General features: G+C 34.6%; 2 protein-coding genes across 2 annotated transcripts; one reads left to right on the top strand and one right to left on the bottom strand.

Annotated features, from left to right (window-relative positions):
* Window positions 1-78: 78 nt before the first annotated feature.
* Window positions 79-4,661, bottom strand: LOC105202024 (protein sel-1 homolog 1). The gene is made up of 6 exons (XM_011170370.3): window positions 3,377-4,661; window positions 3,022-3,269; window positions 2,462-2,941; window positions 2,110-2,338; window positions 1,598-2,004; window positions 79-1,498 (listed from the first exon to the last, which is right to left on the bottom strand). The coding sequence occupies exons 1-6, from the start codon at window positions 3,879-3,881 to the stop codon at window positions 1,067-1,069; spliced, it is 2,301 nt and encodes a 766-aa protein (XP_011168672.1). The 5' UTR covers window positions 3,882-4,661; the 3' UTR covers window positions 79-1,066.
* A 4,213-nt stretch (window positions 4,662-8,874) lies between these two features.
* On the top strand, window positions 8,875-24,740 carry LOC105202025 (sphingosine kinase 1). Its single transcript, XM_011170372.3, has 7 exons — window positions 8,875-10,395; window positions 20,426-20,777; window positions 21,142-21,513; window positions 21,979-22,220; window positions 22,290-22,388; window positions 23,784-23,923; window positions 24,024-24,740. Exons 1-7 carry the CDS (start codon window positions 9,834-9,836, stop codon window positions 24,210-24,212), a joined length of 1,956 nt encoding a protein of 651 aa, XP_011168674.1. The 5' UTR covers window positions 8,875-9,833; the 3' UTR covers window positions 24,213-24,740.
* The last annotated feature ends 270 nt before the right edge of the window (window positions 24,741-25,010 follow it).

The following is a 25,010-nucleotide window of genomic DNA, read 5'->3' as shown; positions in this document are numbered from 1 at the left end:
TTCCAACTATATACTAAATATTGCTTCAAATATCATTTACACGTATTTGTTTCATTATTTCAACAATAATACAACAAATTAAATTTATTTTTTAGATTTATTTGTTCCAATATTGTAATCTACATTGTCAACTCTGGTATATCCTGTATATAATGTGATAGAACAAGTCATAAAATAAAAATACATAATATAGAAAATATTAATACTTGTCATATGTAATATCTATCAATGACACTTGCACACGCTTCGAACATTTTCATTTCACTCAATTTTGACGTATATATACAATCCATTTGCACAGTTACAATTGTTTGCACAGCCATTGCAATATCATGCATGTAAAGATTGTAATATTCTTTGGCAATAAAACAATTTTATTAGATAAATAATCAACAACTTTTTAATTCATATTTTATATTACAGCAATATTTTTTAATATTTTTATATGTATCATGTGTAATCTAAGATAATTACAAATGTGTCACTGAAAAGAGCTATGTAATATATATATAAGTGATTTAATTGTACAAAACTATCATGAAATAATATTGATGCAAAGATTTTAATGTCATTTATAAGAAAATAATGATATATAGAATTGAATATTTTACATAAATTTGATAATATCGTACTATTTTGCAAAAAAGAGAGAATTCTAAAATTATTCATATTAAACTCGTTTGTGGACGATATTCCTACTCACATGATATACATTAAGCTTAATAATAGAACTTTATAAACTAGGAACTAACCTTACAGTCCACATATTAGTATACAAGTAACCCAAGTAATTTAAATGAAAAAAATCCTGTTGATTATATAATTTTTAATAAATTTAGAAATAATCTATGAGTTAGATAAGTAAATTATTATGATATATACATTCAAAACGCGCAATGAAATATTGAACTCGAAGTTATTCAACTTGCGCCATCGGAAGGATGTTATCAAAAATGATGTCCCAATACGAATCTTTTATAAAATTTTTGTCAAGATACTTAGTCTAGAAAAATCTATGTATATATTCATACATGTATATCAGATAAAATGAATGAAAGTACAAAATTTAGTTAACAGGAGGTCTCGGTGGGGGAGGTGGCTGCGGTCTGCGGAAGTATATAATAAGACTAAGCATTCCTGTGAGAAATCCGATAAGATATAGATCCCAGTTTTGTCCGAGCAACTGATCCCATTTATCCAATTGATCAACTAAACTAAATTCTTGTAGGTAATCGAAGCCGAAGAGAAAAGAAAGTTTAATCAAAGCTAATGCTACAGGTATTTTCGCGTCAGGACTAGCATCCGCGGCTAAATCGTAGCATCGTTTAGCTAAATGCCGATCTTTAGCTAAACCTAGACCGCGTTCGTGCATGTATCCCAAATTGAACATGGCCTGAGCGTTGTGTTGTTGCTCGGACGCCGAACGGTAATGGCCCGCTGCAACTTCGTAGTCAACTTTTGTTCCTCTGCCGTAATAATGTGCATCCCCAAGTTTTACCTAAAGTAAAATATAGAACTCATCTCGTATTCCAAGTGCAAACACAAATTTTTCTATCTTCATTAATAAAATATTACGATTTATACACTCCTGTTATACCTGCGCAGTGGAATATCCTTGCGCGGCAGCTCGCGCCCACAGCGCCAAAGCTCTAACCAAGCCTTCCTCTTCCGATAGAATATCGGTTTCTCCTCTATCTAAGATAAACGCCGCGTTACTCTGCGCAACCTCGTAACCCATTTCGGAAAACAGGGCATAATTGAGGAACGCTTCATTTACTCTGCCTTCTCTATAATCGGTGTGTGCCACCATCAATTGATCACTCCATTTTCCTCTTTCGGCAACGTTCTTCATTAATTCTACAGCCGTTGGGCAACTTCGCATCATTCCTGTGCCAGTGGCATGCATCTGAGCAAGATTGTAGTATGCCAATACATGACCAGACTGACTGGCTAAATTAAAATATTTGTTGGCCATTTTATAATCTCTTCTAACGCCAATACCACCTACAAAAATAAATTTAAATATTATTCACAAAGTGATAAAGAATTATCTATGTAAACGAGAGAAGGCAGAATCATAATTATATAATTACGAATAAATATACTTACTGAAATACATGTTGCCTAACTGCAATTGTCCATCAACCCAACCTTGTTCCGCTGCTTGGCTGAAATATTGCAATGCTTTAGCAGTGTTTCGCTCTACTCCCATTCCATATAAGTACATAAGACCCAATCCACTCTGGCCTACTGGATTGCCTAACTCTGCAGCTTTCTTGAAATATTTATATGCCGTTTCATTGTCTTGCTTAACAATTTCACTTCCTTCTAAATATATCTGTAAATGCATGTAAAAAGAATATTAATCAGAATATATTAAATAATTACACAGCTTTTGAACATGTAATGAACAATTGTATTTACTTATAACTATAGCTACAATGTCAGATAACATTTTTACCTTTCCAAGAAAAGCCATAGCCACTGGGTTGCCAGCATCGGCAGCATGTTGAAAATATTGTACAGCTCTTTCATGATCAAGAGGAACTCCTCTACCTCCTTGATAATGAAGCTGTCCAAGTCCGACCTGTGCTTGAGTGTCGCCCTTTTTGGCTAACAGTTGATAGTACTCTATTAAATCTTGATCAAAGATTCCAGAAGTATATCCCGGATTTTCGTGCTCGTCCAAAAGTCGAACTCGTTGGACCACTGGGCCACCACTCAATGAGACTTCCTCCGCGACTTTTTTTGCTACCTTTCGATAAAAATCTAAAGCGCGTTCGCAAGAGGCTGGTGTCGTCACGCCTGCCCAATGACGATATCCCATTACCATTTGGGCGCGAACATCGCCACCGAGAGCAGCTACTGTGTAATGAAGCAAAGCTTTTCCTTGAGACGCATTAACGCTACCAATACCGGTTGCATATAAAAATCCCATTCCCTGTACACGAATATAAATAGTCGATTAAAAAATTCTCTCTCTACTAAAATTTAATATTGCTTATAACACTGTCAATATACCATATGAGCGGACGGGAGTCCTGTATCTGCAAGTTCCTTGAATACTTTAAATATATTAGGTATATCGTCAATTGCTACTCGCAATGAAGTAGGACCCAGGGGAGTTCCAAGTAATCTCGCCCAAGCCAATATAGATCTGGCTTCTCGATGGCCCAACTTTGCCGCTTCGACGAGCAATCTATAACCTTCATGCTTGTTAGCACGCATCGCATTTATAATATTTTCTGCTTTCTTGAACAACTGCTCCGCTAGAAAAAAATTGAAAAGGCAATAAGGGAAGAATTCAAAATGAAGTATCAACGCGAACGAAATTGTGCCAGATGGGGCAAACAAAACATGACTAAATGTGATATACCAGCTTGTTGTTCCACTGACAGTGGCTCTTGGACCTCCTCCTCGAGTGTGTCGTACAGCTCCTGAGCCTCCCAGGACTCCATATCCTCCTCATCCAATGGTCTCTCGTTTAAAACCAGAGAGTCCGTATCCTTAGTTTGAGCTATCATGGTCTTCATCCATACGCTTCTCGTTCCTGGATTTTCCAGGGTCTCCTTGCTGGCAGTCTCCGTCTTGGCCTCTCCATCCTCCTCCCTGGGCGTTTGCTTACTGATTTTCTCGTAGATTTTATCGGACGCCGGTACAAGCTTGAGTATCGTGTCGCGCAGGGCACTCAGCTCGCGCAATTGTTCGAAAGCGGTCTCCATATCCTCGATCGCAGCTTCCTCCTCCGTCTCCTCGTTACTGTTCGACTTCTGCGTGATATCGCCGCGCTTCTTCGAGCCATGCTCCAGTTCCGCGGAGAAACCGCTCAGAAGGAACAGCGACAGGAGCAGCAGAGACACGACAGTCCCGTTGGACATCATAGCTTCGGCGAGAATTTAAACGCGAGGCCTCATCACAATACCTACAACGCCGGTGACCTTAACGTGCTCATCGCCCTCTCGGGCACGCGGTTATACGAGGCGCGCGATTGATCGCACTTGATACGTACATACGTGGACATTCGTGAGAACCGTCTCGACTCTTCGACCAATTACGTCATTAGGACACGTCAATACGCATCTTCCCGCGGCGAGAGCTACGTGTGTCAACAAAAACACAAGGCCCAGCAAGATCGCGTTCGTTCGTTCGTTAGATCAATCGACCGATCGTTCGTGGATCCGTTTGTGTACTCTCACGAGCCGTGTGTACACGCGTTATTTGTACACGCGTTATTACGACACACCGCGCGGGAATGCATTCGCCGAGTCAGCTGTTCGCCGACTAAAACCTTGTAAACGCCATAATAAACGCTCGCGCTGCTCGTGCCGCACACGGATGCGTGTTGCACCTTGTTTACACCGCGCTACATCAGCGACACGTTTGCCGTCGCGACCGATCGCGAACCGTACGACGGAGCGAAGTATCTTACACCGTTTAAATATAATACAACTTTTGCCCTTTCATCCCACTCGAAACTCGTATGACAAAGCGACGTGACACGAGACGTGCTTCGTAATTTAGATTATACTAGATAAGAATGTAGATAAGAAGACGTCATAATAATAATGTTTTCCTTCGACGGAACTGAACCGTCAATTTGCCCCAACTGCACCTCGTGCAAAGTGGATTTGTTAGTTTATAGGTTAACTGCGCAAAAAGTTTTATCCGTGAACTTGCGTACGCTATAGACAACGACTATAGACAACGAACATGAATTCTTTTCTTAGGATCGTGCAAACTAGAATATTCCAGGATTCAGATAACGATGATTTTTTTTTCTCGATTATTCTATGATCGCGCTTAAACCGTGCGATAATCGCACAATCGTTGGCAACCATTCATTTGTCTGTGATTGACACGTTTATCCTTTAAATCCACCAATCAAATCAGTTGTACCAAAGTAGATCGATCAACAGCTAGGCTGCGTTCAGAATGAACGTCTGGGTGCATCCATATCATGTTATCCTTGTTGTTTACTGAACGTTAAACAAAGATAAAATGATATCTTGATGCACCTTCATTCTGAACACACTCTACGTTTTCTGAACGCTGCAAAATTACGTTTGCTGTCGTGCATTAATTCACTGGATTTTATTAGCAGCTTCAAAACCATCTTAAATGATACTTGAAGATGCTAATACAGCTCTGTAAACGGGATTTATAATCCATTTTCATATTTAAGATCGTATCAAGTACGGTCTAAGATGTCATCAACCAATCACAGAGCCGTATTAGTATTTTAAGACATCAAGATGGTCACATACTCAAAACATTAATCTTGAAATAAGAATTGATTATGAATGCCGGCTTGTGATTGGTTGATGATATTTTAAGACAGTATTTAAGACGATCTTAAATATAAAAATCAATTATGAAAACCGGTCTGTGATTTAGCGAGTTAATGCGTGGCAATTATGTAGGCATCGTTAATGCTTTCCATTTTCAATTTTCATTTTCAGATATCTTTGGCATTGGATGCGACAGATATATTTATGTATCGTAAGAGGAATGATCTCTAATTTATATAATTTTCTATCAATATATAATTTTCTATCAATTGTAGTAATTTTTTTTAAATCTTTTATTTAAATCCTTTTGATATTTAGCAAATATTTAAAAATGTCAATTAAACATAATTCTAAGTAAATAAAGCAGTGGAGTCTGTCTAATTTTGATAAAATATTGCACACATAAGTGTCTACCCAGTAAACATCCATTAACAGTAATATAACTTTAATATTATACATAATCTTAATATTATTAGCAATGGAATTGTAATATATCACATATCATACTTCAGACAGTACACAATATTTATCACAAAAGATTTATAAAATATTTATAATTATTTGAATGTTTTTTTTTGTAAATATTTGAGAAATAATTCATGGACATTTTTTGTGATCTTGATGATTTATTGTAAATAATCACATAAAAATATTTACAAAATGTGTATAAAATATAGATGTTTGTTTTTACAACATATCATAAATTTTATATGTCATACAATATATATTTATTCGATATTTCAATAACATATTCAATCAAGATTAACTTTTTTCTTTCATGTATATAAACAGACATATATAAATTAAATATTTATCAAAAAAAAAAATAAATAGTAATAAATATTCATGGACATTTATCATAAATATTGGGTGCTGTCTAGAATGTCAATATGTTTCAAATAAAAAATTAACATGTATGACTTAAGAAGATTACATTTTCTAATTGCAACACGTATACTGTATCCAAAATATGGGATATATTATCTCAAAGAATAAAGCTTAACTTGTATCAAACTGTTTTTCTACTGCACTCTCTTCTTATGTATTGGCAATTCAGAAATTAAAATGCATCCTAATGTAAAAAAAACAGTAAACAAAAATTAATAAAAAAGAGATGTAATAGGAAGTTAACTAAAATAATTTCATTTCAATTCCGCTTCGTTTTTTGATAGAATGGATTTCTTACAGAACGAAAGTCTTACAGAATAGAAAAGAAGCAAAAAAATTATTTTCCTCGTCGAATTACTTTAATTAACTAATCCCTTACTATATTTCTTTTTTGTTATTGTTGCATTCCGTTCTTTATCAGAATGTATCCTTTTAAGCAATTTCATCGAAGCTATATAAATAGAAATTCAGAAAATTAAAAAAATTAAATTTAAACAATGAGTATATATAAAAGTATCAATAAGTGAAACACATAATCCTTTATTTTATAGGAATATAAGATTTTTGAAACACTTTCAAGGAAATATACACAATTTTAAAGTTATTTTTAAATTTTGAAACTTTATAATTCCGATGAAAGCGTAATAAACTTTAGTTTATTTTTCAGATATTTAACTATTTAATTAAACACTTAAAAGATTAAAAATGTTCTATTTTGATAATATATTTTGCGAGTTTTTGTCTTAATATAATAAATATAATAATAATAATGTTGTAATTTAAAAAAAATTTAATTTAATATATTTAATAAATACGTTGACCTTTTCAAGATGTTTATTCATTTTTGAAGACGAATGCTGAGATAAAGAATTTCTTATAGATGATAATATAATAATATAATAAACGAAATTTACATCAAAACGTTTCTTTAATTACTCGACTTTCATTAAAATAATTTAAAAATTAAAATTTTGGGTGCTTTAAATAATTCTAAACATTTCAAATTTATGAAATGTTTAAACCTATAAATGAAACTATAAAAGTATAAAAAATAGATTCCCAAATTATTAATTTATGCTTTATCACTCAATTTTGTATTTTTTATAATTCAAACTTGATTGTCTTTACTAATACAACCATACAACTTTAATCAAACTTTTTTGTTTTTAACTTTAAATTTCATTAAATTTAATTAATTTTATAATACAACGCAAACAAAATGTTACGTATGTTTATTTACGAAACTGCAAAGTATAATATATTCACCACATTTTTTGTATTCTAATAGTATGCCATTTATTTTAAAATTATGTCTACTTTTTTAAAAATGCATATGACAACTAATATAAAAGCTAATATTTATTTATATTTTTCTTTAACACACATACACATCTCTTAAACACACTTTTGGGTCCTGGGTCCAAAGGTGAAGGTAATGCACACTTCATGTATATGTATGCTCTAATTGTAAGTCTATTGTAGATAAGCAAAACATGTACCATTACGTCGTATTATTTAAACAGCTGTAACATACTTCAGGACGTAGCATTTTTTCCATATACATACATTGAAGAAGATGTTTTGCAGGACTTTATTTTTTTTTTTTAATTTTGAATTTCAAAATTTTAATTATTTCATTTGTTTGAATAAATAAAGGTTCCAAGAAAGAAAAAAAAGAATATTATATTAATTTTTTGTATTATATTAATTTTTCACATAATTCCATAAAGTTATTGCATGAGAGAGGTTTAAATGTAATATCTTCCCACTCACAATGTGAAATATATATAATTAAAACATATCTTTTTTTATAAGTATATATAAAGTTATAGTTTTCTACTGTGTAGTTCTTACATCTGGAATAATATTTGGAATAACTTTTCTGTTATTTATTTAAATAATAACACAACCAGAAAAAAAATGCAATAATTAAATTACATATGAAAATATTTTTTATTGGTTTACTTTTAATCGTTATTCCAAACAAATAATTAATGTAAAATAGATATTAAATAAATGCTAGATAAATATTTTTTTAAATCGTTATTGTAAATAAAAATTAATTTAAAATAAATTAATGTTAAATAAATATTTCTTTTAAACTGTTATTTTAAAAACATGATTAATATAAAATAGATATTAAATTAATATTAAAAATATTGAATAGATATTTTTTTAAATAATTGTTTCAAATAAGTACTTAACATGAATATTATAAATAAATGTTAAATATATATATATATTTTTTTTTAAATTATTACCTTAAATAAAAAAATAATGCAAAATACATATATAAGTAAAATAAAACCAACATTACTATTATAATGAAGCTGTACAGTGTATAATTAATAAAAAATAAATATTAAAAAACATTTTTTAAAAATTTGCTCAATGACTTTGTTTGTGGACAGTTTCTTTGCTTTTTTTCTCCCAAAAAAAGTGAAAGAATAATAACTTGCCAGAATAAAATGTGTGAGAACTTGAATTATACATCTATATATAAATAAAAAAATAGACCTGTTAACGAAAACGTGCAGTGTAGCAGCAACTCTCATTCGGTGGAGTATGGCAACCTTAAAGTTCACCGCGCAACTGGATCTTGTTCATACGGCGGGGGTGGCGCGGGGGTCGAGGTGGGGAAGAAAGACGGGGCTATGTACCGCAGAGAGAGGGTAGTGCGGTGGTGGGGAAGTGCGGTACGGTTGACTGGCGGTCTCTGCAGCTGCCGTTGTTGTTGGCGCTCTCGCGGGGTTAGCAGCCCCGATAAATACGGACCTGAACACGAGTACGGGAGTCGTCTCTTGGCTTCGCCGCTTCGCGACGCCGTGCATTTGAGTCAACGCATCGGGCGACGTCACACGGAGCGCCGTTCGCGAGCGACGGTTGGCGCATCGGTCCGGGTACTCCGATCCAGTGGCTTGATAGACGCTGTTCGCCGGAGAGAGAGAAAGAGAAGGAGTGCGCGAGCGGACCTTCGTTCACTTCGTTCAAGCAGGTGATCCCTGCGGTCTCTTGGGATCGCCGATAACATCTGTGATTTCCTGGTGGTGTCTCGGGAGTGATTCACCACGCTCGCTCACCCGAACGAGGCTCTGCGCCGAAGAAGAGACGCCACACGATTCGGAGAATCCGTCGTCGTTCCCCTGGCCCGCTCGACGGCGCCTCGATGACAATTAGCGAGAGGTACTACTACTCGCGCCTGTCCGTCCGCTCGCTCGCCCGCTCTCTCGGCCGCTCGCCGCACGTGCCAACCGTCACGGGCCGAGACGGTAGAGAACGCCGGTCGACCGACCTCTCATTATCGTTACGTTACATTACCGAACGTCAGACAGGGTGAGCGTAACACGCACACGCTCGCGCCTCGATCGTCGCATCACCGCGGTGACGACGCAACGCAACGTCCGCGTGCAGATAATCGTCGCCGGGTATTTTTGTTTGTTTACGGCAATCGTGTTCCCAGTTGGGACGTTTCCCCATGCGATCGTCGCCTGATCGAAAGCACAGATAAGAAATCAGCGAGCGGGCGAAGAAATCGAGCTACCGCTCGACTAAACACTTGGCCGATAAAGTTAGAAAAAAGGAGAGAGAGAGAGAGAGAGAGAGAGTGTGTGAGATATTGGTCGGTTGTTTTGCTAAAACCACTTTCGGACTGGTCAAATGGTGGAGCGCAAGCATCATCGGCGCACCATGGAAGACAGCGTTCAAGGGGCCTCGAGCACCGTCCTCGAGGAGATCTTCTACGTCACGTCGAAGCGTAACACGTACTACAAGGTGAAGCTGACGGAGAAGGGCCTGAGCCTGCAGAAGGAGCACAACGGCACCGCCAAGATAGAGACGATCGCCCTGGGCGACATAATCGGTTGTAAATGCATGCGGTCGAAGCGCAGAAATACGGGCAGCTGCGCCTGCCGGCCGGGCGCGTCCAAGTCGCAGATGAAGCTGGTAGAGTCGGCCGAGATTCACCAGCAGTACGACGAGCTCGACACCTCGGCGTATCTCTACATATACGCGTACATCCTGAAGAAGACGCGCATGAAGGTCGCGATGAGGCGCGAGCGCACGACCATCACCCTGCGCTTTCGCAGCTTCGACAAGTACGAGGACAATCTGCGCGAGGCGAGCAGGTGGCGGCTGGCGATCAAATGCCTGATCGCCAACGAGCCGGTGCCGAAGAACCTGATGAGCCCCAGCCACGGCAACTTGGAGACCCTGCTCGGGGGTGAGTGCAGACGAGTTTTTACCTTTGAAAGTTTCGCAACTGTTGCAGTATTATTTAACACGATTGCTTTACGTTCAAGCCTGTTATACAATAGCACAAACCTAGTCGTAAGACTGTAAACCACGATTGAACGTCTATTGTTACCAAATTGACTTTTAGCTTTAACGCGCTTACAGCGGTCTTTTATGTTATTGTAGAATAGGTTTGAAGCGTATTACAGCCTCACGGCCTTGTGTTATCGTAGAATAGGCTTCTGGCAGGAACTAAGAGCAAGAATCAATCTTATCGAGGAATCCTCCGAACTGTTGCAAAGCTGCCTTCTCCGCTGAATGCAACCGATCTCGACAATCGTAGGCCTTTTACCGGGAGATTCTCCGATCATTGATCGGCTGGACCCGGGGCAAGAATAAAGCTTTGATTAACAATATATCTCAACATTAAGCGAGTCTGCGTCCCACGTTAAGCTGATGTACGAACGCTAAAATACACCCCTTGGTTTCGATGTGCTCGTTAATATCTGCCGTTCTGAGTCAGTTTGTATCGATTTCTTTCAGACTAATTGACCTTTCGTAGAATCATCGTGTAACAACAATAACGGCATCCAATGATACATCCGGCAGCACGTCTGCGAAAGGCGCAAGTAGATTTAAAACTTAAATAGAGCTTACACTGTTACGTCACGGGGCAAATTCGATCTACGAAGTTGAAACGTGAGCAAGCGGAACTATTAGCGGAACGTGGATAATATTATTTTGTCAACATACATATCTCTACGGGTTTTTTTTTCTTTTCGTCTCTGTATTTATCAAACGTTTTGACTTGGCGAAAAAATTCATAGAGTGATAGGCAATTACTTACGTCAAAAAGTAAATCGTTCAACCATGAATTATTATTAATCTGTTATATATAGGATGATCCTATATATATATGGAAAAATTAGTGTTATCTATATAATTATCTATAAGGAATTTCCTGTTTATGGATTATGACTACGATTACTTATTTCCCGTGTCCATCATATCAAATAGTGTGTACGTCATTCACATACGATGTTATCTTGCTCTTGTAGATACTAGAAAATTATTTCTCATTCACGTGTACGCATTTCCAGCGGTCGCGGATTAGGGTCGACTGTGATACAGCGTGTTTTGCTGGTAATATAAGTGTGTACGGGATATGAAAGAGGTGGTTCTACGTAGAAAAGTAAATAAGAAAAATGGCATTCCTTTGAATGTCGAGAAAGAAATGCGGAAAAATTAGGAATGTTTTTGCACAATTTTAGTTGTATCACAAGTCCATAAATTCTTTTGACGTCTTTTCCTTTTCTCACTTGTGCAGATGGGAAAAAAGAAATCAGAATTTGAAAAATCCGTTTAAAAAAGAAAAAGATCAGCCGGTGAACTTATTCGGGTTTTATGCGTTTTTCTTTTTTATACTTCACTAATAATTGACAAAACTCGTTATTCAATTGATAATTCTATTATGAATCAATTTTAAAATGTAATTAATTTATTTTAATTTGTATAATAGATCTTATTTAATTTATATAATATTATATTAATTAATACAATAGACGTACGTTTATATATATATATATATATATAAGTATTTCGTGCCAAATCGACTCGAGTTTTTGGACCCAATCATTTTTATTCAATTCACTTTTTGATAAAAAGTGATTCCATCATGTATGAGGGTTTAATATTCGTTACATGTAGTAAATTTTTTTTTAATTTTCTTTAAAAATAGAGTTTTAAATTGTAATTAATATTTGAAAAAGGATGAAAATTAAAACTAAAATACAAAATATATTAACTTAAATCCAGTTTCATTATGTATCTTTTTCTTTAGTAATTTTGCATATTTCTTATTTATAATATTAAATTATATATTAAATTATATTGGTTTATATTATACATTTCATTTATACTGTTATTCAATTTTAATTGAATTTTGTATGGATTTTTAAAATGCATCCAATAAAATTCACTGTCACTCTGAAAAAAAATTCTGTAAAGTGAATTCTCTCTCAATTCTTTGAAGTGAAAACTCATTCATAAGAGTGAAAATTCAGCCGCTCTCTCAAACCTGACTAAATTTTCACTTTTTAGAATGAGATTCCATGCCAAAGAATTTAAATAGTTCAGATAACTGGAAAACTTGTTCGAAAACTCCGTAATAAAGTAGACCTACATAGATAATTTCTATAAGCTTGCGTTCTGATTGTGAGAGTGAGGCAGGACTACTGAATAATATACAATTAATATATCTGTAAGACCGTGAAATTTGCAACACTTTTAAATCAACAAATGGCCGGAAACATTTAAAACGAAATCTTAATGTTCAAATAATAATTTTCTAGGTGGTTTTTTATACATCTTTTAATTTCCCGAACAGACCGGCGAATATGTGACGCGCAGTTCAGGGAACTAAAAAATGGATATAAAATTGCCTAGCAAATTATTATTTGAACACGAAGATCCGTTTCGATGGACTGTCGCTGGTCGTTTCTTGATTTAAATACATTATTATATATAGGGATTTGCCTTTGCAAAAGAAGTCGCGTGCGCATGACATCTACAAGATTGCTTGTCAAGTTGCAGCTTTTTCCTTTAGACCTTTAATTCGTCTGTTCTTGCATCACTCGAACTAGCCGGCGTAATGCATCTGTTATTGAATACATAACGATCGCTCATGCTCTCTCCGTGCAATGCTTTTCGTACGCAAATGGTAATTATATCTAGGCCACAACGTGCACTTAAGGAACAGCTTATATCCTAGCGATTAGTTCCTGCAGGCCTTGCGTTTCCATAACCACTTATGTAATCTCTAATTTCAGCCATTACGCGTGTCACGTGATCCACATGATCTCGCGATTTTAACATTGAAGATATAAGAACACGTGTTTCGCATTTTTTCTCGTTTTGCATTTATATTGCTTATAATCAAATAAATTTCATAATCAACAAAAAACGTCGTAGAAATAGTATTTGGAATTAATTAATTAATTAATTAATTTGTTTTGCAACGTGGCGCTTCACGGCTTCGTGGAAAAGTACTGGAATCTTAAAAAAATAAGATATGAAACGTTGTCTTTTGCCAAGCAACATTTACAAATGATTCTTCCTCATAACATCGAAAGAAATATTGGATTTTTAAAAACAATGGCACGGTGTGTTTTCGCAACTTTTCAAGATGAAGCAATAGCCCGATTTGTTAATTCCTAACTATTGTATACAACTTTGTTAATAAATTTAAATAGTTAAAAAAAAATAGTTGTAAAACAGACGATGCTTGAAGATTTATGAACAAGATTTATACACCCCACAAATTTCAGCACATATTCAACGTGTTCAATATCAATCTTCGTTATCGCCAACCTGTTGAAAGGAAACGTCCTGATTCTTAAAAATTTACGACTGCAGCGTTCTAGAAGAGATTAGTTAACCTTGAATCGAAACTTTTTAGGAAAATAAATTTTCAAGCTGTTTTGCGGATGTTCTTTCCAACTGTTTGCGATTATATATAATTACATAGCTAGGAATTTATGATTCGCGCGCGTTGCTCCGTCTCGTACTTAGGCGCAGCAAAACCGCGCTATTTCCAAGAAAATCCAACATTTCTTTTTATATTTCGGAAAAGTCTTCTAATAACGTTGCACGAAAAAAAAAACGATCGGCATTCTTATATCTTATTTCTGAATCAACGATTGACAAATTTTATCGCTTGAACGCGTCCGAGGCGGACGGTTCTAAGTGGATTTTTCTAAGTAGTTGTAGTGAATCTTTAGGATATCGGTGTCCCATCGTTTCTTACCTTCGGATTTTATCTGCCCCGATTTTAACTAGCGCGTTCGCTAGTTATATTATCGCGTCTTTACACCTCGGGCATAAGCAAAGTGCGGAGAGCATGCTTATGCAACGGTTATAAAAACAGCGATCGAAGAAGCGTGTTTTTTTTGTTTTTTTAAATTTTTTTTTTTAATCGACTTCATCAAACGACATCGTCACGAAGCAATTCGAGATCTTCTACGTCCACTTTGCGTCACTGCGATTACGATAATTTCCTTTTTCTCTTTCTTCGCGATATTTACGCCAATTTTTGCTCGTTTTTTTTGTTACGTTTTATCGAGCGAAATAGTGTATGATACACGAGGGGCATTACGATATTTTTTTATGACTTTGACTTTTGTTTGACCACGAACACTTATTGTCATAATATCGCGCGAATCGCAATCATCGCGTGCGCATCGCGTAAAAAGCGACGGGCGTCTCGATTGCGAAACACGGACTTCCGAGTTTAATTTTGCCGATCTTCCTGTTGGCATACGTCGCAGGATTTCAACATCCGTATCCGATTGATATTTTCCGTGACGCATACACAGGTGCGCGTGCGCACGATTTAGCAACGCTGTCACAATACATGTACAAACATCTCGATCACTTTTAAGTACAAAGAGGAAAGTCCGGTTTACTCACCGGTTCTACTTGGGTTTGAACTTCGCGAAACGATATTCATTACGGTCATTAATAACGTTTGCCCTTTAACGACAATGGCAAAGTCCGATATCGCTTCTATTAGCTTCGAGCACCGAGGACATTCGGTACGTGCATTATAATTAAATTTTTTCTATCTGAGGAATGTTAAAATCATCGGTCAAGCGTAGATTTTTATCTCGATATGTCGAGACATGCGTCGATTATCACTCGACGTACACTGTCAAAAAATTTTGTGTAAAATTACACAAAATTTCTTGGTCGATAATTTGGATAATCTTTTTTTTTTAAGAAACAATCGAATATACATAATTTTCGATCAAATTATCTTTCGTATAATACAATTTTTTTCATCTGTAATTTTATTTATAATTTGATGCGTAAAATTATAATAGAATTTTGTTGTAATTTATAGATCGTGGGCTTAAGCAGATTGTAGAAGCAAATTTACAATACGTATGGAAAATTATAGAAAGAATAATGTAACAATATTTTTTGGTGTATTTTTACTGTATTACACTTACTTTATATTATACTATAATTTGCAAGAGAATTCTACTTAGAATTTTATATCAAATTTTGTATGAACTATTTGATTGTTTCTTGCTTTAACATAGTTGAATTATTAAAAATATATGATCTGGTTATTAAGAAATACATATAAATTATAATAAAATATATTATAAAGAGAGTAAAGCACTTAACATGCTACATAACGAACTTTTAGTCCAATTGCACGTCAAAATTTTTTAAGATTAAGTAAAAAACAATTTAAAGATTTTGTTTAAGTAACATTTTAGTTCAGAGAAAGAATCTTTTCTAATCCATCAACATGACATGCTCATTTTTGTAATTGATAAGTTTTACTATTTATAAGTAAGGATATTTCTTATGTTCAGTTAATGAACAAGTAATTTATTGCCGGGACGAAGATCATTGTGTCTCGTAGATGATCAGATGTGACAATAAGTTAAGTTGTAATTTATAAATAGAATTTTATCTTGAATTTTATCGCAAATTAGATCGTGTAAAATGGGCTCTATTACTCAAATATTGTTTTTCTATTACACAAGTTGTAAGAATAACTATTGTTCTTGCGTACGGTGATATTAAGCGGAAATTTTCGTGTATGCACGAAGTGAACGCTGATCGCAGTGTATTTCACAGCGATACATAGAATGTTATAGAATGTTATATGACATTATGCTAATAAAAATTACTTAATTAGTTTTGAAAATATAAAAAAAACTGATATAGAAATTATGCAAGTCCGCAAAAAATATGTAGATTTCTCTTACGTAAATCTTATAATATTTTATGTGAAAAATTATGCGTATGACAGGACATATTTTAAAAATTACGTAATTATCCAATTTTTTGTATCTTATATCTATTATTTTTGTGCATTTACTGAAATTATTTGACAGTGTACGTCGAATCTCCATAATGCATAATCGTCGAAAATGGATATAAAAATAATTTTTGAGATAAATTGTCTAACATAATTATCAGAATTTTTTGCGCCTTTTAGACGCGCAGGTAAAGCGAAGTATGATTCCCGAAACGTTCATGTGTATTAATAGATAATCTTTAAATGGAAAAAGCGCGACACAAGATGTCTCGTGCCTTATTCTAGCAATAATAATCCACTTTATCTTGTTCTTGATAACCTTAAAAGCCTGCAAAAAAAAAGAAAGAAAATTCATAATTCTGTTGGTGCGTATCGCGTATTGCGCGAATGTCTCGTTTGACCATGTTCCGATTGACCACAGTCATTCACTACAATCGGTGCTCGGAGTTTTTCTATTGGAACAACCAGGAAAATTTTATATTAAATTAGCCAATTGTCAATGCGGGCAATATCGAGTGCCCCCCTCCTCTTACACCCCGTACTGCATATACGTATCGGCGCTTGTAATCGCGTCACGTTCTTAATTTCAATAACGTCAGCATTACCGAAAGTATTCTATTTGTCTGTTTCGCGCTCGTTACTCCGAATGCGGAAACGTCACGAAAAAAGATTGCGTGTGCTCGTAAGCAGTCGCCGCTACGCACGTTGCGTTACGCTCCCGTGGTTACGTAACGCTGCATTATTTACAGTAAACACTGATGCGATTGCAAAGTAATTAATATATCTGCGATCCATCGGGAAAGTTTATGAGACAGCCGCGAGTTTGTGTAACGCTTTTCAGAAAGCGATAAGTTCTTATCTCCTTGAATTCCGCAATGTCTTAAGTAGCATCGATTTAAAAATAGAGAGGTTCAAAGCTAGAACAATGTTTGCGTATCCTTTTCATACTACACGTGCAATTAGAAAAATAGCGTGCTGAAAAATATCGCGTTTAATCATTAAGGCAGGAACTTTAGCATCGCCTTAAGGAAGCAAGATCGATCTCGACAAATAAAATGACATGTATTATTGATTACAGTTGCTGAAGTTTTTACGTGTATTTAGATTCCGTGAGATCATTATTGGTTTTAATTGCGCAAAATTAGATTAATGAAACGTTGGCGATAGCTGCTAGTAAGGTTTTTAACATATTTAAGTTTATATGCGTATTTTTAATTTTGCCATTAAAAAAAAACCGGACGTGACTGTACAATTCGTTAATTTGCTTTCAATGCTTACGGCATGTCATCGCATATTTCAATATTTATCTAGATCTGGAATCTTGCAACTGCTTGATTTTAATTCATATTTTTGTAACAAGCCGTAGTCACATACGTGTAAGACGTAACTATGCTGTCTATTGTCCATTATGCAATCATGATTAAACTGTTATTTTTAAAACGTTTTTTCAACAGCGTTGCCAAATTGTTTGGTTACACGTTTTTAGTTTATCAAAAGAACATCTTTAATTTATAAGCATACTTTCACCAACTTTTCACTTGTATACGAAAAAACTGCATGGCGAATGGAATTGAATTTTCGCAAGGGCATGTGAAAAGGTTTGTTTTAACTATTCATATAACTTTTATGTATATTGAAATATTTTAAAACGCAACATGATATGTCAGCCGTTTGGTGCATCTATATAATGAGATGCTATAAAACTCTAACTTATACTTTTATTATATTTTCTTAGAACGAGGTTGATCGGTTTCAAAGTTTAATATAATATTAGTATCATTTAAAATAATACTTAAATTAGATAACGATCACATTTAGATGGAATTAGCCCGTCTTAATAGTTGAATTGGAATGTCGTTTAATCTTATCGATCAATCGTGGGATTATAGAGCTGTAATTGTAAAATTACCCAAAGAATTGCGCATGTCTATTAATAGATGACACTTGTGTTCACTAACATTCTTAAATAAAATGAGTCTCGCAAACATCTTTTTCTATTATTTTTCTGTGGCCACAGCGTTTTTCTGTGGCCACAGCGCTAGTCTAGAATAAGAGTCCCTAGAGTAAGAGTCTGGACAGTCTGGTCTTCCTATTGGTGCCGATAAAATATGGCGCAACCAATAAAGTATCGAATTAATACTTTGCTCGCGGTATTATTCAAATGATAAGGACACAAATTTGTTTTTAACTGTTTTATTTGTGTAAAAATATAAGAATGCAAAGATACAAAGAATATGATTTAAAAAATTATTAATTAAAATTAATTAAAAATTAATAATTAAGGCAATATTATTTAATAAAGACATGTTTAGCTGTTTTCTATCCATAGAACCTTCCGAGTCTCGTCTGACGGGAAATTTCTCATCAAAAAACCTTTCTCAGTACAATTAGAATTAAGAACAATTGAGCACGCAACAATCAGGCATTTTCTACAAAATTTATGTAACTTATTTTGAACATTAAATACAATATTAAAGGTTAGAAATTGTGATTTTTATGAGCATGCGTTATATCTTTCATATTATAATTTTTCTTTTTTTCTATATACTTTATTTTATATAACATTATAACTTAATTGATTCAATTGTTTATGATGTTTTTATATTGCAATATTTACACACGTAAAAACACATTACCACAGTTTTTGTTTACTGCGACGCCATGCTTTGTCGAACTAGATAGTATGTCCAGACTCTTACTCTAGGGACTCTAGTCTTATGCAATTTTCCGATAGCATTGACAAGAAAATGTATATCATTTATCTTGTTTGTTTTGTTGATGCTGAAGAATACGCTATAGTATTGAACGTTTCAAAGCATACTTAAATTGCATTTATCTTTTATCGCAAGTAAATAAGCGATAAATGTATGTATAGGCCGAGCCGGCAGAGGTCTTTCTAAAAAAAATTTATTTACGTATAATCAATCTCTGACGATTGTAAATCATAATTGCGAAATAGCATAATTGAGTAACATTGTGGATTTTTTTTTTACATTCTTTGTATGTAAAGGATGAAAAACGGCGCATTTTGTGTTAAATACAGAGTGAAAAAAGATATTTATTATCTGTTGCTTCAGAGACTATAATGTACGTAGATAGTTTTTCATCTGTCGGATTATCGTTGATTTCTGATAATAAATTAGTAAACAGTCGCAAAGATGTAGAAAACACAATTGTTTTTTTTTTTTTTTTTTTTAATACATGCGCGCAACATTATTTATATAAATATTGTTAAATATTAATGCGCTGATTATGTATGCACGATAAATTTTGTGTTATTGACATGGTGTTAAAAAATTCTTTTTACACACACGTTGTTTTTTTCATGTTTTGTTGTAAGAGAGACGAATGTTTACATTTATGCAACGCAGTGATATATGGGAGATGGAACTGCCATTTATTATACATTTATGGTTAAATTTATTAGGTGCGAAGTACAATGTCAAAATATGCATTTTATAATATGTCATTGACATATTATAAAAAAGTGTTGTAAACATCAATTTGATTTTGCAGATCTTTTCTGCAATGCGATGGTAAATATATCAAAATATAAAAATTAATATAGCGTTTATAACTTACTCATTTGACGACGTATTCTAGTTTGACGAAGAAAATGGATTTTTTTATAATTGGTTTTCTCAATAAAACATGGAAAATGTAAAACATTTTATTTAATGAAATTTAAACGGTTTACCGTATTCATAAACGCGGCGTACAGATCAAACGATGCTTTTGTGAAACTGTAAATGCGTTTTTCTTATGCTCACGTTTTTTAACTCAGGCTTTTCTCAGAAACTACTCAACGATCGGCTTTTGTCTTGAAGCAAAATGTAATACTTGCGGTTGTGGTTGAAACTGGGATTTTATTTTTCTTTTTATCTTTTTTTAAAGTTAAAAAAGTAATAAACATGTATCTAAAACGCTAATATCGGTTCACATTAAAATACTTATTTAAGTACCTGCGTGTAATCGTTTACAAGATGCTGTGGTGCATTTTACGTTCTGAAAGCCGGAATAAATAAATTTTTCATGAGATAGTCGAAATTTTCTCGAGACAGTAAAGAGCAATAGAAATCGCGTTTTTCAAGTAGCAATATGATTTTTGACGAAATAATGGAATGTAACGATAAAAGACTTCAGAATGAACATGATACAGAACTGTTGAATTCTAATGTTTCAGCGTGTCCGGGCGAGAATCGGAAGCTGCTGGTGCTGTTGAATCCGAAATCGGGACCCGGCAGGGGTAGAGAAACCTTCCAGAAAAGAGTCCATCCAATCTTGTCGGAAGCGGAGAGATCTTACGACATTTACATTACCAAGTGTCCTAATTACGCCCGCGAGTTCGTGCGCACGAGGGATATTTACCAGTGGAGCGGCCTGCTGATGGTCGGTGGCGACGGAATTGTCTTCGAAGTGGTCAATGGACTCTTCCAAAGGCCCGATTGGGAGAGAGCTCTGCGCGAATTGCCACTCGGGGTGATACCGTGCGGCTCCGGCAATGGCTTAGCAAAGTCCATCGCCTACGCGAAAAAGTAGGTCCTCCTCTTAATGTCGCGCAACCTGCAGCTTATCGTCCCTCTACGTCGTAGAATTTTGGCATAAAAATTTCTAACGCAATTATTCTTGGAATTTACGTTCCATTATCGGTTACGAAATGAATCACGTAAACAAGATGTTGGAAAAGTTTCGGAATTAACGCGTTGCGCGAGACGGACGGAAGGATTGTCATTCCGACTCACGAATCAGCATCGCGCTCGAACTCATATGTCACTATTAAGCGGATTATCCGTTTTGCTATCGATAAAAACGTCCCGTTTATTTAATCTGTCCTGATATCCCGGTAAAATTATATGTCTATAAAGGTGTGTTGGTCTAAGAATAGGATGGATGTTTCAGGGAACCGTACGATCGCAATCCTTTGCTTATCAGCGCGCTATCGGCGGTCAAGTGCAAAAAGACATCGATGGACATCGTACGTGTAGAAACTAGGAATCAGATCCTTTTCTCCTTTCTGTCGGTGGGCTGGGGCCTGCTCTCCGACATTGACATCGAAAGCGAACGGTTGCGCGCCATCGGCGGTCAACGATTCACCGTATGGAGCGTAGCGCGCCTAATAGGATTGAGAACGTATAAGGGCAAAGTATCGTATTTACCGTGCAGCAAGGTCCTCTCGACGGAAAATATGGAAAACGGCAATATATATCGCAAGGACTACGTCGCGGAGAACATACTGTCGCATTCGAGAAGTTACGGCGACGAATTGGACAGGTAATAGCCCCGCGTAATGATAACAATGTATTTTTTAATAGAATGTAATGGCAGAGATAACCGTACGTAATAAGGCACGACAGCGTCACCGCTCGTCAACTGGTGCCACGCGCCAGATATCAAAGATGATTTCAAAGTACACGTACAAAAGTTCACGTCGAATCTCTTTCGGAGTTCGTATATTTTATACATATATACATATATGGAGAAACTGAATCTGCTCGAAAACAGTGTCGTTGTGAGTATGCCGTGTGTACGTGTGTGTTTTGAAATTGAAGTATATGTGCACACTGCATATTCGCCGAGTTCAACAACTTGTTTGGCTCCGTTCCCCGAGAATATTTTTGATAACTTTTTACACAAACATTATATTTGAACGCAATAAGGAAAATGATATACTATCTATTAATCATTTTTCTTTGTTGTTTGCCAAGTTTATTTGTGAAAAAAAAAAAATCTTTATAGATGTTGTGCCGAACCTGAATCAGAACCGAAAGGCTTCTACAATACTTTCGGTGAAACATCTAACGATTTAAACGGTTGCGACGACAGCGACGTGATAACTGAGAATCTGGCTCTCGAGACGGATAACATGAGGAGGCACAGACTTGACAGCTTCTACTCCGCAACGTCGGCGAAGTCGACTTATTTCAGCACGGGTTCGACCTCGAGTTATCACAGTATGGACGATGATAGCGCGGAGATTGGTACGCTATTAAAAACGCACGTACCTCTATTGAATTTATAACATGCGCACTAATAAATCTATCGTTAAGGTGCGGAAAACATCTGTAACAATCAAGTTATGTACGGGCCGTCGTCTACACTTCCGGCGCTAACAACGCAACTCTCAAATTGCTGGACAACGGTTCAAGGTAAGGTAATTATTTAAATAACGGAGTCTTACATCGGCGATTCGAATTTGTTGGACTTTTTGGAAATTTTAAACAATTTCTCTTCTTTGATTTGCTTTTCTTTTAAATACATGTTCAACTGAATTTTTATTGAAATATTTAGAAATTACATAGCCGGAAGAAATATTTTAATATTATTGTTTACAAGACTCGTGAGAGAGACGAGTTCAAAGACATGTATTTGTTGTAATTGTCATATAATATGGTGCCAAAGGTTGTCGCGTAATGCATCACTTATTAACCCTTTAACTCCAGTTGAATTCGAAGTAACGTCACGTACCACTTAATAAAACGCCGAATGCAATAGAGCGTAATTGAAAAAATCTTTATAATGTAATGTAACACTTTTCAGTTGCGATGCGATACGATGCGATGCGATGCTCGTATATATGTATTTGGAAAAAATATACAACATGTTTGAAATTCGCGAATCAAAATATTACAGTAAAAAGGTTTTTAAAAAATTAAGTAAAACAGTTCTTTGGAGTTTTTTATTTTAAGTAGTTTTTGAGCAAGATTGAGTGATAACTAATCTAATAAAGTTAAAAAATTAATGACTTTTAACTTAATTTTAAATGAATTAATTTTTATCTTCAACTAGTTATTTTAAAAATTCTCAAACTTTAACTTATTAACTTTCTTTTCTATGTTAATGTGTCTATATAAAAGGAAAAAAAAATTATAAAAGAAAAATACATTCCCATATCAAAAAGAATATTTCTTTGTTATTTATATTTATATAAACTTAATTTTTTAATATTAAATTTATTTGGTGATCCATATTGTAACTGTTTTATATTTAGCGTAATAAGTATAACTTTTAAAAAATTATGGCATTCTAACTTTATGTAAATAATGTTCTCAAAATTAATTTTTAATCTAAGTTACTTTAATTTTAATGCAAATTTTAACTGAATTAGTTTTTTGTTCGTGCAATAACTCATAATGTAATTAATTTCATTAACTTTAATTTAAATTAATTAACAAAATATATTATTTAATTAAAAAAATGTATTAATTTACCCAACCCTTTTTTGAGATATAACGACTGAAGGTCGCCTGTCATGCGGTCACTAATGCTATCACTCGTACCACTCGTGAATATACGACTATGGTTGCGTAGGTGATAAATGTAGTGATCGGTCAGCTTTAAATAATTCTTACATCTCAAAAACTACGCTACAATATTCAAGACAAATAACTATTTTATTTTATTTTAAAAGAACTTCTTCGCTATGAGACGCTCCATGTGTATATGTAAATTCATATAGAATTTTTATATCATTTTTTATAATGTATTTTCAACAAAAACTGAATTTTGTGATGTATGTAAATGTTTTATTCTTGAAATTTCAGGAGAATTTGTGATGGTACATGCAGCTTATCAAACGCATTTGGGACAGGATTACTTTTTTGCGCCACGTGCTGCATTAGCAGATGATATTATTTGGCTTTTGATAGTTAAAGCCGGCATTACACGGGCTAGCTTATTGCAAGTAAGCTATATGTACATCATTAACCAGAATAAAAGAAAAAAAAAAAAAAAATACAATAATGTGGTCATATAGCAATGCACTCATCGTGTTCGCTTGTTAGTTTTTATTAGGTCTGAGTAGTGGGACCCATGTAACTTGCCCTGGCGTTGACATGATACCTGTGAAGGCATTCCGAATAGAACCTATGGAGGGAACGAGTGGTCATTTAACTGTAGACGGTGAAGAAGTTGATTACGGGCCGTTGCAAGCTGAGATATTCTCTTCCCTAGCATCAGTGATGACGCCCTGACATAAATGATTATGTATTTTTAACGGTGATATCCACAACAAAATCAAATTATCTTCGGAAATAATCCGACGAGCGATTTGTTCCATAAGTTTAGCTTAGAGTAAATTAGTTATTACAATAGTAAAACACCAAATTGTTAATATATATTAATATCTTTGAAGATATTTTGAATTGTAAAGTTTAAAAATTGACAATCTATGTAAGCTGTTTAAATCTCAATTATCTTACGATGTGCTCATTCGAGAAGAAGAGTTCTTTTTTTCTCTTCATAATGAAGAGATAGATAGATAAATATATATATATATATATATAACTATTTATTAATCTAGAGTTGGACGGGTTAAATCTGTTGCATCTTAATAGATACATTTAGCCATTTTGTAAAATTTTCTATCAGTTTGTACAGTGTATCTATACATGCAACATAATGATATTATTTGTGCTCACTATTGTAAAATATAATATTGCGCGTAAGATACTATATTTTGTTACCATGTAAAATAAATTGTTTTTTTACATGTACAAATATTTTGCGAGTCGATACTAACCAAATACGTCAGAAAATTGTAAACTTTATTATCACATTTTAATACGTTTGCGTCTTACATCATTAATGCACGATACAATGATGCTGCATTGTTTACGATTTGATATGTATGCTGCATAAATGAAATAGTATTTTAACGATAAGTAGCATGCCGCAGCCATCGATTTGATTACACATCAACCGTTTTTTATTACTTTCATTACCATGTAAAAGAAAGAACGATACATGACGAGAATTACAAATTATAAAAT

The sequence above is a fragment of the Solenopsis invicta genome, chromosome 1 (assembly GCF_016802725.1).
Source record: "Solenopsis invicta isolate M01_SB chromosome 1, UNIL_Sinv_3.0, whole genome shotgun sequence".
Lineage (NCBI taxonomy): Eukaryota > Metazoa > Arthropoda > Insecta > Hymenoptera > Formicidae > Solenopsis > Solenopsis invicta.
The sequence above is the reverse complement of the archived record's forward strand: the minus strand, read 5'-3'. Positions and strand labels throughout refer to the sequence as shown.